Source organism: Camelus bactrianus, chromosome 7, assembly GCF_048773025.1.
Source record: "Camelus bactrianus isolate YW-2024 breed Bactrian camel chromosome 7, ASM4877302v1, whole genome shotgun sequence".
NCBI lineage: Eukaryota > Metazoa > Chordata > Mammalia > Artiodactyla > Camelidae > Camelus > Camelus bactrianus.
In genome coordinates this window covers 66,364,781-66,382,384 of record NC_133545.1, presented here as the reverse complement: position 1 = coordinate 66,382,384, position 17,604 = coordinate 66,364,781, and the positions used below count along the sequence as shown (strand labels likewise).

At 37.2% G+C, this 17,604-nt stretch overlaps 1 protein-coding gene across 10 annotated transcripts in view; it reads right to left on the bottom strand.

The window, feature by feature from the left end:
- LOC105062361 (phosphatidylcholine translocator ABCB4) overlaps nt 1-17,604 on the bottom strand; it is a 60,059-nt gene that overhangs the window by 31,828 nt on the left and 10,627 nt on the right. For 5 of the 10 annotated variants that reach the window (XM_074367535.1, XM_074367536.1, XM_074367537.1 and 2 more), the window contains 10 exons: nt 14,743-14,800; nt 13,231-13,422; nt 11,988-12,159; nt 10,797-10,921; nt 8,107-8,278; nt 5,892-6,005; nt 4,706-4,816; nt 4,377-4,502; nt 1,680-1,883; nt 1,151-1,321 (listed from right to left, as the gene is read on the bottom strand). In XM_074367535.1, coding sequence (XP_074223636.1) covers nt 1,151-1,321; nt 1,680-1,883; nt 4,377-4,502; nt 4,706-4,816; nt 5,892-6,005; nt 8,107-8,278; nt 10,797-10,921; nt 11,988-12,159; nt 13,231-13,422; nt 14,743-14,800 — 1,445 coding nt within the window. The other 5 variants (XM_010946606.3, XM_074367539.1, XM_074367538.1 and 2 more) reach the window with 5 other exon arrangements.

Here is a 17,604-nt window from a genome sequence, read left to right as displayed (position 1 = left end):
AAATTAATTGTTTAATTTATACATGTATTTATTTTTTATGATTTCCTGATTTAAGCCACTTTAACCAACCAAATACAAGTCTCCTATGTATTATATTTCAGTCTCTTAATCTTGAGACAATATACATGAAAACAATATAATTCAGCATAAAAACATGTGAGGAATAATTGTCATCATTTCTCATTAATTATTAAATTATATAAGATAAGCCAAAATATTAACCTGATAAGCCAAGAAGCATTAATTAACTACAGTTTACAGCACACGAGGCAGTTGTGTTTACTTAGGATTCAGGTATACATTTTCCTGAGAAAATAAGGTTCATACAACTCACCTCTAAAATTTCAAGAGGTAGTTTGGATAGAACTGTTAGGTAACTTGCACATTTTGTTACTAAGCTTTCTTGACTCAAATATATTTATGATATTTATGTGTTTGAAATCCACTTACATGGTGTCATCTGACTCTGGTTTCTATACTGCATTGGAAGGGTCCCAAGATCAGGTTCTGCCTGTGAAGCTTCAGCTTAGTAAAGATGATAGTGACAGATTTAGAAACATCTGAGCTGGCCTGGGAGCTCAGTAGTCTTAATGTGTGTGGCTTATTTATTTGCTTAGACAAACACACAAATGGAATTTTATTTCCAGGAAAGCACCAACGCCCTTTTATGACTAGAGAAAGATGAGGTACTGCCTACAAAAAAAGGAAAGTATTTTGAATTTTTTTCCAGCTGGACCAGTGTCTAGGTAACCAGATTCTTCTTTGTACATTTTAACAGAACTATTTTTGACCAAAGTCCTAGATTCTCTGCAAAAACACCAAAAAAAAACAAACAAAAAAAAAAAAAAAACACCAAAAAAACCCAAACCAAGAAAAACCAGAAAAAAAACCCCAAAAACAATGCGAAGGGGCTCACTGCATAGGCCTGGACTGGGGCTCACTGCACCTTGGTCAGAGCAAGTCAGTTAAGGGGTCATCCACCTCTCTCTGCAGCATGACCTGACAGAAAGGAGATAATCAATAACGCCCCACGAGAGAGCTTCATTTGCTCTTATGTTCATGTTTTTCAACCTAGACTGGCACAGCACTGGCAAGGATTTTCAATCAAGTGTCAGTTTGCTGGTCCTTCCGAGGTGGAGGGTCCACTGACCTTATCCAGAGCTGCCTGGACCTCAGCTTCACTCTCAGTGTCCAGCGCCGAAGTGGCCTCGTCCAGCAGGAGGATCTTGGGGTTGCGAACCAGGGCCCGAGCGATTGCGATTCTCTGTTTCTGTCCACCGCTCAGCTGGGCCCCTCTCTCTCCAACCAGGGTGTCAAATTTCTACAACAGAAAGCATGGTGGAGCTCTTGAAGGATTTCAAAAAGAAAGAGCTATGGAGTCTAGAAATTCATGAAGACAACATGGAGCTTCATTTTGACCATCATAATGAGTCACAAATTACGATAAATAAATGCTGAATTCTAAAACACTACTCACACATACTCTGCACAAAATTTTGTATGATTCATGTACCATAGGTATATGGTGCTCCATCTAAGCTATACTCCCTAACCCTCCACCTGAATAATTCAAGGGACTTACCTAGCAAAGCATTATTAACTTGACCTTTGAAGAAAGAAATCAGTTGTATGAGGTGAAATTCTAATTTCAAGGGCAATTATACTAACAGAGGCTCTACCTGTGGTAATTTCATGATAAACTCATAGGCGTTGGCTTCCTTGACAGCCTTCATTATTTCATCCATGGTGACATTTCCACGGCCATAACGAATATTTTCAGCAATTGTGGTAGAAAATAGCACTGGCTCTTGACTCACCACTCCAATAATCTCCCTCAGGTACCTCACATTGAACGTCCTAATATCCTGCCCATCGATGGTAATCTGAAAAAATGAAATATCGCCATGACATATTTTAAACCATCTGACATCTCAAGCAACAAGACTCTTTGTTACTAAAAAAGCCTTAGCTAATATTTACCTTATTTCAGTGGTTAGAAATGAGAATTGGAAATAAATAGCTATGTGCAAGACTAAAAATATAAAGTGTATTTTCTCTTGTGATATTTATTAGCTTACATGTAGTTTTTTCATGGATGGATTATTCTCTGTAAGTGAGTATATACTGGGCTATATATTTTTTGTGTGACTATTATCTTTGCTTACCATTATTACATTTGAGTAAAAATGTCCATTTACCTAGTCTACATATCATTTTGATGGCATTATGATGTTTAAATATATTTAGTATACCTTAACTTACTTTAGCATTTCTTACCTGCTGAATATTTGTCTCCCTTCAAGGAACACTGAAGGACAATCAATGTAAAAATAGAGAATTAAAAGGCTGAAGAAGATGATTTATTTTTTCTTCTCCAGTAACAATTGCTTAACTTTACACAGTAACTGGCATAGGTTGGGCATTTATTACTTGCTGAATGAACGCTGAATAAACAATCCTCTAAAGAGATCTTAATAATTTACACTGTCAGCAGGAATATATAAATATATCTGCTTAATTATAATTTACTAGCTCTGAGTTTTTTCATTTTCATCTGTTTTTTCTAATCAAAAAGTGTATAGTGGTAGCTTATATTAGCTTTAATTTGTATATAAGTGAGGCTGAACATTTCTTGAAACTTTTTACAAATCTATATTCTCAAAAGATTTGCATGCTCTTATCATATGATAGATTCATATTAATTACTAAAATATTAAATATAATAGTTTTTCCATATATATCATAAATAATTTGTTCCAATTTATTGCTTTCTTTTATTATAGCTTTACTGATTTTTATTGGAGAGAGGTCTAAGGAAAAATTGAATCAGTCAGCTATGCCACTGGGCATTTCTTCTATTATTTCAGTGAAATTTCAGTGATTTAAGGAAATTCTTAAATCATGATGTGAACAGTGAATATCTGAGTTACAGAATTTCTGAAGACTTTTTTCTTACTGACATGTATATTTTCTAGAAAAATATGTACTATTCAAATAACACTTTTAAAAATAAGATGTTTTTAAATGTTTAATCCCCAATTGTTAGCATTTATTAGGTTCTTTTTAAAAAATAAAGAAAACTGTTTATACTTCAACCAACCTAGAGTCTGCTGTAAGAAATGAGGATGGCCCTATGGTCCTCCTTAGTAATAGCAGATTCTTCCAAAAATGTTTGTTAATTTTATTAAATGAAATAAATAAATAACTTGTGTATCCTGGAAAACTTTGTATTAATTTCTGCATTCTGTGTTCTACCTCAATGCCTTTTTATGTTTTTTGTTTTCCTTTGTAACATGTAAAGCTCTGTTTTCATAATTGTTGTACTATAGTGCATTTTAACCCCAGGTAAAGTCAATGTCCTAAAGTTGGTACAGTTGAGGAAATTTGAATATATACTGTAGGCTAGCATTTTATTTGTGCTAAATTTTCTGAATTTGTAAGAGAATTTCATTCTTCTCAGAAAATATATTCTCAAGTATGCAGGCATCAAGGAGCATCATATCTTTAGCTTATTCTCAAAGGTTCAGAAAAAATGCATGTGTGTGTGTGTAATACATACATACATATGCACGTGCATGAGAAAGGAAGACTAATAAGGCAAGTAGGTCAAAACAGAAACAATTCGTAAATCTGGGTGAAGAGTATACATGACTTCTCTGCTTGCAACTTTTCTGTAAGTTTGAATTTATAACAAAATTTTTAAAAGGCAAAAAATATATACCCTAGGCTATTACAGTTCCCCGTGTCCCCAGAAGTTTCTTAGAGACCATCTCACTTTCCCCTTCAGATATTTCAACACTTAAGAGAACTTAGGGGAGGATATAGCTCAAGTGGTAGAGTGTGTATTTAGCATGCATAAGGTCCTGGGTTCAATCCCCAGTGTCTCCTCTAGAAACCAATAAACCTAATTCCCTCCCAGAACTTTTTTACAAATTAAAATGAAAAAAAAAAACATTTTAAAAAAAGAAAGAAAACTCAGCTGTCTTTGATGAACTTAATTACTGTCCTAAGATTTCCTGTGACCCTGAAAACCAGGTTGTCCACAATTGCTGTATGGAATACTTTTGACCAAACCCAGTAAGTCATTGAAAATAATCCTCTCAGTGGTTTGGATAACTATTTTCCAGTGATCTAGTGAGTTATGAAAAACTTAGCTGGAACAGAGGCGAGTATTGTCTAGTTTCTTGGCTGACATCATCTTGAATACTTTTGTTAGACCAGCCCAAGGATTGGAAGGTACTTTCCAGATGCACTGCGGTTACGTAGCCTTTTTACCAAAATTGGATTCACAGGCTAATTTGTTACTAAAAAACCATTTCAACGGGTTAATTGGTGCCCAACTTCCCACTTTGGAGAAGGTGGTTCTTCCCACTTACCATACCCTCATCAGGGTCATAGAGCCTCTGCACCAGCTGGACCGTGGTGCTTTTCCCGCAGCCACTGTTCCCAACCAGGGCCACCATCTGCCCCCTCTGAACCTTCAAGCTGAGGCCTTTCAAGATCTGTGAGAGAAAAAGAACTCACTTCACCACAAAAGCCTGAAAGTGGAAGAATTTTATTCCATTTTAAATTTGAAAAAAAAAAACTAATAAAAACTCAAAAGGAAAAAGCACATACACATCAAAATAATAGAGACTTTGGATTCTTTAAGATGATTAAACAATCATTCTGAATTAGGAATTCCTATAAATATTACTTACAATACCTTGACATCAGGTCGAGCTGGATAGGAGAAATGAACACCATTGAACTCCAAATCGCCTTTGATGTTGTCTGGTTTGTGTCCTCTCTCTGAAAAACTGTCAATTTTAGGATTCTAAATAAAACAAAAATCAATGACTATTCCTTCATAGGACAAATAGTTGTGTATTTAAGGAATATGCTTCAGCAAATTAAAAAAATAGGACCCAGAATGGCCTACTCCCCCTCATGAGACAGAACCTATGGTGGAGACTGTATATGTGTATGTGTGTATGTGCTTTAGGAAATATTCCTTCTCAGAAAATAGATTCTTCTGGAAAAGTACATAAGGGATACATTACTTTCATTTCATACAATAGTTCACTTTAAGTTTCTGGCACACCCTCATAAATTTTCTAAACGATCAGATGTGCACATTTATATAGCTGAAAAACAAAAAAACACTATAATTGATATATCCAGGTATTTCAGCATTTGGTGAAAATTAGCCTGTTCCTAAATCATAAATGTAATGGACTGAATTGAGAAGACTGAACAATTGGTTAGAGCCAAATTATTTAGGAACAATGTAAACTTTCAAGATTTGCTGAACAATTTTCTCATGTCTTAGACTGGTGAAACAGGAGGAATTGCTTGGATTAAACCATCAGATTTCAGTTATCTAGTTTGCATTTTCTCTGTGTAAATGCAGTGACGTAATTTAATATGTCAAAACTAATTTCTTTATTTCACTGTGGTCAGTACAACATATTCAATACAGTGGATTCAAAATTATATCATAGGTGCCATGATCATTTTTTAAGGGGGGGGGCAACCAAAACACGCTGTCAATTTTGGCCCCACAAATAATTTTTCCACCCACTCACCCTGTATAGAAATCATAATATTCTCAGGCTGCCTGCAAAATGAAAGAGAAAAAGACAAAAACTAGAGAAACAAACATCTTTGCTCCGAACTCTAATAGTAACGCACCAGGGCAAGATGTACTTTTCCAAACTGAGATCAGTGGTGTTGGATTATTCAAAGATAAACTTTGAGAAATAGGAACAAGGGGCATGTTATTTCATTCATTACTAAGGAGAGGTGGTTCATGTCACATAATTAATTTTCATAGGACATTCAACCTAAAGCCAGATTTAGTTACCCAAGCCTCAAAGAATTTTTCAGCATTAAAATAATAAATGACTCACATTATCAATAATGTCAAAGATGGCATATGCTGCTCCCCTTGCATTGGCAAAAGCATTGATACAGGGAGCAGCCTGTCCAATGCTGAAAGCTCCGATCAGGATCGAGAAAAAGACCTGAGCGAGAGAACACAAGGAAAAGTTCTAAGCCCCATTCAGGCAACTGTCATTATCTTGAACACAGTTTGTATGAAACACTAACAACCCAAAGGATTGAGTTTAGGTTTATCCCTTCAAGATTTTTTTTGACAAAAGAGCACAATTTACAAGGTGAACACAGTATGTTACTGCATGAATGAGTTTCTTCAATCTCAAAAATACTTCTTTGGTCTAGCTTGCCAAACTATCTGATGCTCTTCTCCTGGGCTTACATGGAGTCAGAAAAAAATTTTCAAACCTCCTTCCTTGATTCTGAAGCTACTGCTACCAGAGGAAAACATTTTATATTTTGTCATCAGTCATGTATGATTTTCTTTAACTATGCATGGAAGTACACAGGATGTTCATGATGAAACATGGGTAGATTTCAGCCACATGAAATTTTCCTTAAAAAATACCATTTTGCATACATATTTTGATAAGATTTTTACCATAAGAAGTAATAGTTCACACATTATAAAACACTAAATCGCACCTGTGTGCACTGATTAATAACTCCTTTACACAACTATTCTGTACGATAGCACAAAAACTTAATGCATATCCCTTCATAGTTTTTACACTCGGAAAATACACTGATAGAGAAAAGTCAAGACTATAACTTCAGGAATCCAGGTTATTAGCATACGTTAATTGAGGAAAACATAAATGAAGAGAAAGGACTTCTTTCTCTCTGGATGTGATGGAAAGTCTACGTATAGTTTGACCTTTTTCAGAAGACAGTAACAATAACACTTAACACACCCAAAACTCCAATATCCCTGAAATATCTACCCACTATTTGCAATACAGAGAAAGACCAGGAAGGAAGCAAAAACGTCTCTACCAAAATCAGTGCCAAAATCAGTGGAGCACTGGAGCACTCGGTCTCTACACAGGGGGCATCACTGGGCTCCCTGCATCATGGATGTCACTCTGCAGCCCTGCTGGGGAGATGTCACTGTCCATGTACCATAAATGGGGGGACCAAGCCAGAGAGGACACACTCATCACAGAGGGTGAATGGTAGAGTAAAGTTTCAATCTCCCTTCTTCATAAAATTTAGTAAATGAGGAAGTGAGGAAAGGTGGAGAGCTTCCAAGCTGACAACCAGACAGGAGACCAAAAGGAGAAAAAAAACAGACTCAGAAATTACAAAAGCTCATCCAGCCAAATGGCCCTCAGCACTTCAATGGAATCTGAAGCTACCACTCTGGAAAACATTCTGAAATGATACATTTTCGTAATGTCCCTAAGTCATCATCAAGAGGACAAACTGTGTCCGGTGTCCTCTGGTTAGAAGGATCGGGGAGTGCAGGTTTTAAAAGATTGCTCGTTGAATGGTTACATGTTGTTCTGACTGCCACTGACATGGAAAGAAGGTCACAATATGTTGCTAGTTTATAAAAAATTTACAGAAAGGTATGCATAGTAAAATCGGAGTTTTGAAAGAAAGAATTTACATATAGAAAATGATCTGGAAGGTATACACCAAAAGTTATCATTCAGTGTATATGGATTTGTAGATCGTAAGTAATTCTATGTAATTTTTAATTTTTAAGTCTCTATTCTAATTCTTTCTATAGCTAGTACATATTATTTTTATAACCATAAAATGAAGCTAACAAACTAAAATAACTTTCCATCTTATTTTTTGGATAGCTGATGTTTTATATTATATTTTGTATTTATATTATGTAAATTTAACATCCTCTCATACTATGACCTATCTATAATAATGTCTACTTTCTTATATAATGAAACTCACAGGCAGAATGAGGATGGCTCCAATCAATATTTGTTCATTCATACATTCATTCAATTTTTATTTGTTTACATGTTGCATTTGTTTCTCAATTGGTTTAACTACTAATTGGGTAGGGGCTATTTTCTTGCCCCTACAAATAATTATGCCCTGTGTATTCTAGAAGGCCAGCTCTGCCCACAGGACAGAGCAAAGATTCACCAAGAAAAAAGCCTAAAACCATGGCTCATCCTTCAAAAAGGAGGAAAATGAAAGAAAAGAGAGATAAATAACAGTATTTTCAGATTCTTCATAAATACGAGGAAAACTACTTACTGTCAATGCATTTCCAATAGTGTATTCTTTTGATATAACTAGAATGGACCCATACCAGAAGGCCAGCGCATACGATGCGTATATTAACAGGAAGGCAATGCCCATGGAAATGCTTGCTGAAATAACTTTTTTAATTCCAATCTTTTTGGCATTTTCTAGATGTCTCTGGTACCTACCAGAAAATGAGGGGGAAACATGATAATAAGAAAACAATCCATAATTGGGGCCACATTCACCTCCTATAGGGTTGGAGATTTAAGGAACAGAGCCATCAAGTAAGAAACCCCTGGTGAAAACTGAACTGACCCAGTCCAAGATCGGCCAGGACCAGAACTGATCTGAGCCTTTTCTCTGCCGATCTGGACCCATCTCCCTTGGTCTCCACCAGTCCCACCCAAGTTCCCAGAGCTGTTCCAGAATGGAACTCTCATCCCTGGGAGACAGAAGAGCCTCACCATCGCCTTCATGGCCAGCATTACAAGTCAAGGTTAAGGTGGAAGAGGAGAAACCAAGCCAATCAGGGAAAACACCAAAATGTAAACGCTGTTCAGGGCTCTTAAAAGAGCTAGATACACAGCTCAATTTTTCTTCTCTAGAGAAAAGAAAACCCTCCCTCTGCTGTCCCATTGGGTGAGGGACAGGAATTTCACATGTTTTTGTACATATACTTGGGCCTTTGCTTTCTTGTTTTGTTTGATTTTGTTTCTGATCAGACTGTCCTTCAACTGCCAAGCCAGGGGGCAAGGCTATAAAGTGGTTGCTACTTATGGGAGATAGGTCCTTATCCAGTTGTTCTAGATTTTAGTTTCATCCCACCTGTGAAATGGAGTCAATAATGCCCAGCTTGCAAGATGGCTGTGAGGATGACAGATAATTACAGAAAGTAGTTATTACCGTGCTAGCACATTGTTGGCAAAACCTGACAAATCCTCTTCCTATTGTTATTACTATTGTTTTAGAACTTAATCTCTTCCAAAATATTACTCATTCTACTACTGTCATATTTTTGAATAGTAATTAAAATTCATATTACTGGTTTCTAGGATTTGATGTACATCTATAAATGTCTAGAATGGTTCTATTAAATTACAATGTTTTCCCCATAAATTTAAATTAAATCTACTTTTCCAATGCTAGACACAGAAGGTGTGTCAAATTTAATTTTCCTAAAATCAGGGAAAAAAAAAAACCTCACTGGCTATAAAACGGGACTTTAGGGAAAATACCACATATGTCAGAGTGTTTTTGTTTCTAACAAAAGACAAACAACATCATAGTTTTTTTAGCTTAACCGAACAAGATGTTGAGAATTTATTAGTTTTTTAACAATGTCTGCTGCCACCAAAAATTATGACTTTTGATTACTTAAAGCACCCAACTCTTCAGAGCTCTTTCTTCAGGGTTGGGTGATGCATTCACTGAGCAGAGCTGCGTCCCTGGGGAGACAGCCAGCATGCCACGTCCAGCACTGTGCCTAGTTCCATGTGGCTGGGCCAGAAGGCACGGACAAGTAGGTTTACGTTGCCTCCAAAGTGACACGGGGCTCTGGTGTCAGCAGTGGACATGCTGTAATTACCTTCGCTTGGGCGGCTCGCCTACTGCAGCTAATGGAGCGGCACTGATTACACTCACATCCTGAGGTCCAACTGGGGGTTAGTGTGGTCTGTGTGGCTACCATGTACAGGAAGCAGCAGTGAGAGAGAAAAAGGAAGAGGTTAGAGAACCAGGCAAGTGTTGGTTTTGAAGAGGGCTGCAGGTGTAGGAAAATAGAAAATGGAAAAGAAGGAACTAAGGAATCTTTGCTTTTAAGGCTGAAGAATTTCCATAGAATTTCTTTTTCAAACAGTTGTGGGTACGTATCAAGAGTCCCACAGAACAGCCAGAGAAAATACTTTACATAGACTCCTACTGTGGCTATAGGAGGGGCTGCGGTTATTTAAAGAAAACGGGTTGGGGCATTTAAGTAGAGGGGAGCAGCCTTTATTAGGGTGCTGTGTTCTGGCATTTAGGTTTTTGTCTATCAAGCTTCTTTAGAGCCGGGGTACTTGATCTGGGATCCATGGATAAGGAACTTGATTGGGGAAAGAAATTACATATTTGTTTTCACTAACCTCTCACTGAAATTTACCATTTCCTTTGATTATCATCACTGCAGGCAACAAATCACTGTAGTATTAGCAGTAACTGGGACTCTTGTTGCCAATAGAAATCCCAGATCATTTTCATATCATGTTCTAATTGTTACAGATATCTTGAAATATCCTTTACCTGCAACCCTACTTTGAATTGCAGTAGTTACTAGACCCACATTTAGCTCTTAGTATTTAATATGTCAACAATAGAGACATATTTCCTATATCATAATTTATAAATATTTTGATCACTACACTTGACTATAATCGGTGTCCTTTGTGATCCTACACATTTTGTTTTATGCATTTAAAATCATTTCTAAGAAGAGAGTCCACAGTTGTCATCAGACTGACAAAGGAGTCCATGGAACACAAAAGGGTAAGAATCCTGCTTCACAGTCTGACATTAAACTCTAGCCATCAGCACAGGGTGCCTATATTTTGTGGGTGAGGGGTTAATATCAGGAAAAGGAAAGCAGTAAACATATACCACAAAAGAATAAGTAACAAAATGTAAAAGTGGGTTCTCTGAACTAGTGGACAAAGAACCTTCCTGACCTTTGCAGCTCTCGGTTCTGGCCCCCGAAAGCTATCACGGTCCTGATGCCCCCCAGAGCCTCTGCAGCCACCGCGCCTGCTTTGGCATATGCAGCAAGTTCTATGTCACTAAACGTGGAAAGTATCTGGACAGGAGAGAAATATTCATGACTTTTGTATAAGGGAGGAGGGAAAAGGTTAAAAAACTGTCTGATCAACTCTTTAACTGACTTTTTCTTCTCAAACCCTGTCCTTTACCAAACACTGAAGTCATGAAGCAAACCCCACCCAGTGCACCAGATCCAGTGGCTGCTTTACACCACTGCCCCTCCCCCAACGAAGCCTGGGTCTGACCCACCCCTCAAGGGGAGTCACACATAATTCCCCAAATAGTCTTTTGGGGACCAGTGTTGAATTCCACATCTGCTACTGTTTTTTCTCTGCTCACTGCAAAATAAACTAAAAATAAAACCTTACTGCTTGGAAAGGATTCACTGTCCTTTCCTTTATTGCACAATTTTTAATTACTCTGAAAACAATACTTCCAGACTTAGTTTGGACATTCCACTGAATCATAAGATGGCTAAATAAGATATTGCAGGAGAAAGGTAAAGAAAGAATCAAAAAACAACAAAAAGAGAGAGAGAGAGAGACCAGTAGTTTACTAAGTAAATCATCAACCTCAGAATGAGCAAAAATTGCCAGTAGAATTTCTTAACTCTGGAGTGTTGGCTGAAATAGAACAGGTTACGTGAGTTTTATTGCAAGGCAAAATTAAAACTAAATAGAACAAATTCAAACTTATTTAAATTTTTTTGTATTCATGCAGTAGTTTGGAGGAATGCTATACTTAAAAGTTGTGTTTACTTAAATATGGACATAACCATATATGTAATTTAAATTACTATGCCAAAAGATTTACCTAAAGCAATAACAGTGCAGAAAACCTGTAACTGAGCTAATAACTGTGACATTTTGAGCCCCATTAAAAAATTCATTTCCTTATTAGAGCACCATAGTTACAATGTGCTTCTGGATTTGGTTTCCTGGAAAGGGTGGTCCTATTATTCCACCATCCTGAAACCCCCTGGATGTGGCTTCAAATGCCATTCAACACAGATCTGCACAAGTACAGGTACCAGAATCCTGCATATTAAAAGTAGCTCTGTCTGTGTAGGTTAACACACGCGGAAATGCCCAAGTTTTGCATACCTTTGCCCAAATGGCTGTAGAGAGTCCCAGGACAGGGCTGATGGCCATTACCACAAGGGTGAGCTTCCATCCTCTGGTAAACCCCACTATGAATCCTGCAAAAAACGTGGCTATTGCTTGAAAGAACATTCCAACCTTGTCACCAATTCCTTCACCAATTTTGGAGATGTCACTAAAAAAGATCACACCTAAGCGGTTACAGGCGGAGGTCTTCATCAGAAAGGTGAAGTAGACATCTATCAAACACAGGGACAGGCAAAAATTTGTTCAGATTCCTGCAAGCCTCTTTCAGTCTTAGCCTCTTGAATGATATTTTCCCCACCTAAATACTGTACAAAGGAAGAAATTCAGATTAGTTCATGCTTCTAAGAAGTTAATATCATTAGAGTTGATGCTATTTAAATTAGTGAATTCTATTAGACATAGTAGCATTTTGAACAAAAGAGTCAATTTGTTTAAAAGGAGGAGCTAGGGAGGGCACTGTCACAGTTATAGAGAAGAGTTCTTTGCTTCTACCCTTAGTGCTATTCTCAACCCACTCTCCTTCCAATACAGCAGTCCTTTGAAAACGTAAATCTGAACATGTCACTTCTCAGATCAGAAACATCCACTGGCTGCCCATTTCACTCAGAGTGAAAGCTGAGGTCCTCAGGGAGGCCAGCCAGACCCTAAATGAGCTGATCTTCCCTCCTCTTTGGCTTCATTGGCTGATGACACTCTTGCCAGGACGAACAGTCAGAAAAAGTTTACCCTCTATCTCCCCCTGCTGGAAATGTCCACAACAAAAAGGACCGAGATCTTTTTCGCTTTACCGGTCTATCACACACGTTGAGAACAGTGCTTGTTGCATAATAGCTCCTCAAATATTTTTTGAATAAGTGAAGAGTCAACAATTACTAAGATGAGACTCCTTGTGAATTCACTCATTCAGCCATCTTAATTGAGTGTATAATATCTGTCAGGCCTGTGATAAACTCCACGAGAGAGAAACAAGTATTAGACGTGAGCTCAGGCCTCAAATATACATAGCATATAGCCGAGGAGAGAAAACTGACAGAGGAGGAAAGCTCACTGTGGCACAGGCTGTAGGTGCTAGAGATGGCTGGCAGACGATCCACTCCCAATAATCACCAAATGCTTAATGTAATAGAAATATTTTTCATTTAAAATCTTCCCTTGACAAATTTTCACATCATTAGCAGTTAACTTCTTTATGAAATGGTGACATTAACAATATACTTACTCTGTTAGCCGTGTATTAAGTTCAGTGGTGTCATTGAGGTCAAACCAGCCTATTTCTTTTCGTAGAATAGCATGAAAAAACTGTTGCCTAATTTTCTTAATCTGTCGGCCAGCAGCCAAAGTCCAAAATGAAACTTGTATATAGGCAGCAACAAGAACTCCAGCACCTAATCCTGAATAATAATATGCATATCTGGAAAATAATTAGGAAGTTTCCTTTAAATACAGTCCTTTATTTATCTCTTTCAGTAACAATACTCAGATTTGGGAATTAATAAGTTTACTGGCTGATCACAAAGACTGTGTAGGCCATTATAAAACATACACATTAATTTTTTTCTCTTTCCTTAAATTATAGGATGAAATGGCAAATCTATCCACTTGAATTACCAGCCAAAGGTAACATGAAGCTTTACGGTTAACTGCAAAAAACATGATGTTAATAAACCATTTTTAAACTGATATCAACAATTTATAGACACAACTTGACTCTTTCATAATTAATATTCTAGACTTGCGTATCTTTTTAAAACTTTTTATTTATTTATTTTTTGGTGGGGGCAGAGGGAGGTAATTAGGTCTACTTAATCATTTACTTTTGGAGGAAGTACTGGGGATTGAACCCAGGACCCGTGCATGCTAAGCATGTGTTCTACCACTTGAGCTATACCCTCTCCCTTAGACTTGCATATATTAATGTACTGAAAAAGTTCTCTACTGTTTACACATTGGCATAAACAGGTTGAGAGGTGAGCCCCCAAAACGGTTCTTAGTGTAAGTTTTTCCAAATTGTTTACATAAGGAACAAAAAATCCTCTTCCTAACTGGCAGAATTGTAAATAATTTTAAAATAGTGTGCTAAAAGGTCATGACTTCAAACCAATTTGGAGTGAAGTCTTAACTAAATTAGAGGAAAGTTAGTATCTTTAAAAATAATAAATCCAGTTTCAATACTTACAAATAGACTTTTAATATGATTTTACAAACTGTTTCCAGCATAGAAGCCTTGTAAGCCTGCTACAGCATACAGACAATCCTCATTCAAATCAGCAACATTAATTGATATGTAAACATTCAAACATTATGTTATGGGCTTTTGAAATTTCTATTAAGAAGGCTGAAGGAGGAGGAAAATGGCATTAAATGACATTATTAGACCCACTGACAAAATCAGAAGACAGATGGTAGATTAGATCAAAGTACTGTATCAATATCAAATTTACTGATGTTGGTAACTGTAGTGTGGTTATAAAGAGACCTTCCTGCTCTTAGGAACCACACTGAAGTATTTGTGAATAAAGGGCCATGCCGTGTGCAACCGACTTTAAATGACAGGGAAGATGGTATCGATGACAACAGGCTAAAGAGGGTAATAAAAGGTAACGAGCACACAGGGACTCTTCGCACATTGTTCTCATTTGCTTTAAGTTTGAAATTATTTTCAAGTAAAACATTTTCTAAAAGTACACCATAAACAAATACTAATGTATACGTATATATATTAGCCAATTACCTAGTCATTTCATCTTCCAGAATTCTGCCTGGATTTAGCATTGACAATGAAAAATTCACTAAATCAAAACAAAACAAAACAAAAATGAGACATTCTTGAAAGGCACTGCCAGGTTTTGAAAATCTTTTCTCTTTTCTCTTTCCTTTTCATTCTCCAGTCATTTAAAAATTTTACTCATGTAAACAGCCCAAGTGTATATATAGAGAGAGATATACACACACACACACACACACACACACACACACACACACACACTGGAATACTACTTCGGCCATAAAAAAGAATGAAATAATGCCATTTGCAGCAACATGGATGAACCTAGAGACTGTCATACGAAGTGAAGTAAGTCAGAAAGAGAAAGACAAATATCACATGATATCACTTATATGTGTAATCTAAAAATATGTGACAAATGAACTTATTTACAAAACAGAAAGAGACTCACAGACACAGGAAACAAATTTATGGTTACCAAAGGGGAAAGGGGAGGGGGCAGGGATAAATTAGGAGTTTGAGATGAGCAGATACAAACTACAATATACAAGATAGATAAACAACAAGGTCTTACTGTATAGTACAAGGAACTAAAGTCAATATTGTAATAACCTATAATGAAAAATAATACGAAAAAGAGTATGTGCATGTATTTGTATGTATGTATGACTGAATCACTAGCTGTGAATCACTAGTCACACCAGAAAATGACAAACACTGTAAATCAACTATGCTTAAATAAAAACAAAAGTTAAGTAAAAAAATAAAGAGCCCAAAGGTTTAGGTGCAGGACACCTAGAGTCCAAATGGGGGAAGATAAGCCCTCCCAGGTTCTGTCCCCATCCTTGAGGTCTTGGGCTTTTAGCAAAGCAGCTTCGTGTAAGGCAGCAGAGAGGAGCTGATGAAGGCCATGTGGAAGGCAGAGAAGGAAAAAAGAAATGGTCCACATAGAAAATACAGGATTGAAGGGGCATTTTTTTGTCTCAGTGGCTCAAAGCATTTTACAGATACTTGCTTCTGTTGATTTTATTTAAATATATGTGTGTTTTCCCTTACATGCTTCCTCACAGCATAAGTTATAAAAAGGCTGAATTACAGTCATTGCAAAGGAAGAAAAATTAAAGACAAGGAAGATAACTGAGTTGCTGAAAGACTGGACAGTGGGTCACTGGCAAGCAGTCAGCATCTTGCATTTCCTGTCCTGTTTACCAGCAATCCTGGGTTTTGGTATTTTTAAATCAGTATTAGCTGGAAGGAAATATATTTGCTATTAATTTGAACTAATTTGATAGAAATGTCAATGTGTCTTGCCTGGTTTTCATGTTTTATTAATAGCTATCACTTATTGAGCACTTACTATATGCCAGGCATTGCTCTGAACACCGTACATACATTGTTTAATTTTCATGATGACTCTATGAGGTAGGACTATTTTATAAGTCCCCATTTTGCAGATGAGGAAATTGAGGCACAGAGAGATAGAGTAACTTACCCAAAGTCATACAGGTAGCAAGTAGACCGAGAGTCCTAACACAGCTCCTGTACAGCTCCTGACACTATACTACGCTGATTGATTCCCATGATAATGACTTATTTTCACTTTTTTAAAAACACAAAGTGAAAAAATAAAAAGGAAACAGCCCATATCTACTGCATTCATAAAATAACAGGATAAAATATCACCACCGCGTTCTTGAGAAAACATCTGAGGGCAGGCACACACTTCCCATTTACCAGGATGCTAGGAGAGAAACTCATCTTTGTTTCTTTGTCACATGTAAATAGCCCTGAGGTCATGTGTTCTGGGGCTGTGTATCATTCTTATCTTCTTCTAAAGGGAGATAAAGTTGAAATTTATTTTTTTAAATAAATTTATTTTATTTAAAACTTAAACTACTGTCAGGATCAATTTTACCAGACGTGTGGCCCTGATTGTGGCATAATTTCCCCCTCAGGATTGTTTGTTCTAGAGATGTTCCTAGTGAAGTGTTTCTGCTTGTTAATCTCACTCTTTCTCAGATACTAGATTCCTGAGGGGTCATACCCTATTTTACTTCTGTTCTTACCAGTTCAGTTCTATGTGCTCCTTTCCTTCCTAAGTTCTTAAATATGGCAACTTTGATATGCCAAATGGGAACTGTGTATGGAATTAAAGACAGACAAGCTATCCTGCAGCTGTGTTATTTGTAGACTGTTGTTCAAAATCTTGGAAAACCTCCAGATATGTACAGGGCTGTTTTCCCTCCTAGAATGTGAAATCTTAAAATGAGTTTTACTCTCCTCCAAACCTACCTCTTCTTGATGACAATATTATAACACTGATTGAATCTCCCTCCTGGGAAACAAGAATCCAGGAACATCCCAAATCTAACCTGCTCCTTTCTCAGAGTCCCAAGCCGAGAATGGCAATCTAATTCTGGGCTAATAACCTTAGGGGACTCAGAGCTCCCAGAAAACCAACAGTTCCTGCTGCCTGAGGATAGAGGTGAGACAAATGTGTGTTGTTGTGTTCCCAGGGGATTCTAAATCTGGAATCCTAGATCTGGACATCTCGTGGGATTAGATCTGGAAAGGGCCTCGACCTGGTCTTCTCAGCTGCTTCAGTCTAATAAACAATATCCAAGTGGTCTAGTTGACTGGCTCACAATGCTATCTGCCTACCAAAATCACATGGAAGCTTGAAAAAATACAGATGCCCAGGCTTTAGCCAAGATGAGTTGAATGAGAACCTCTGGCTAAGCCTAGATCAAAATTCTAAAAAGTTCTAAAAAATCAATTCCCCAATTGATTCCACTGTTCAGGATGGAAAACTCCCACTCTATTCTGCCTGAATGCCTCCCATTACAAGGAAATGGGGAATTCTAGAAG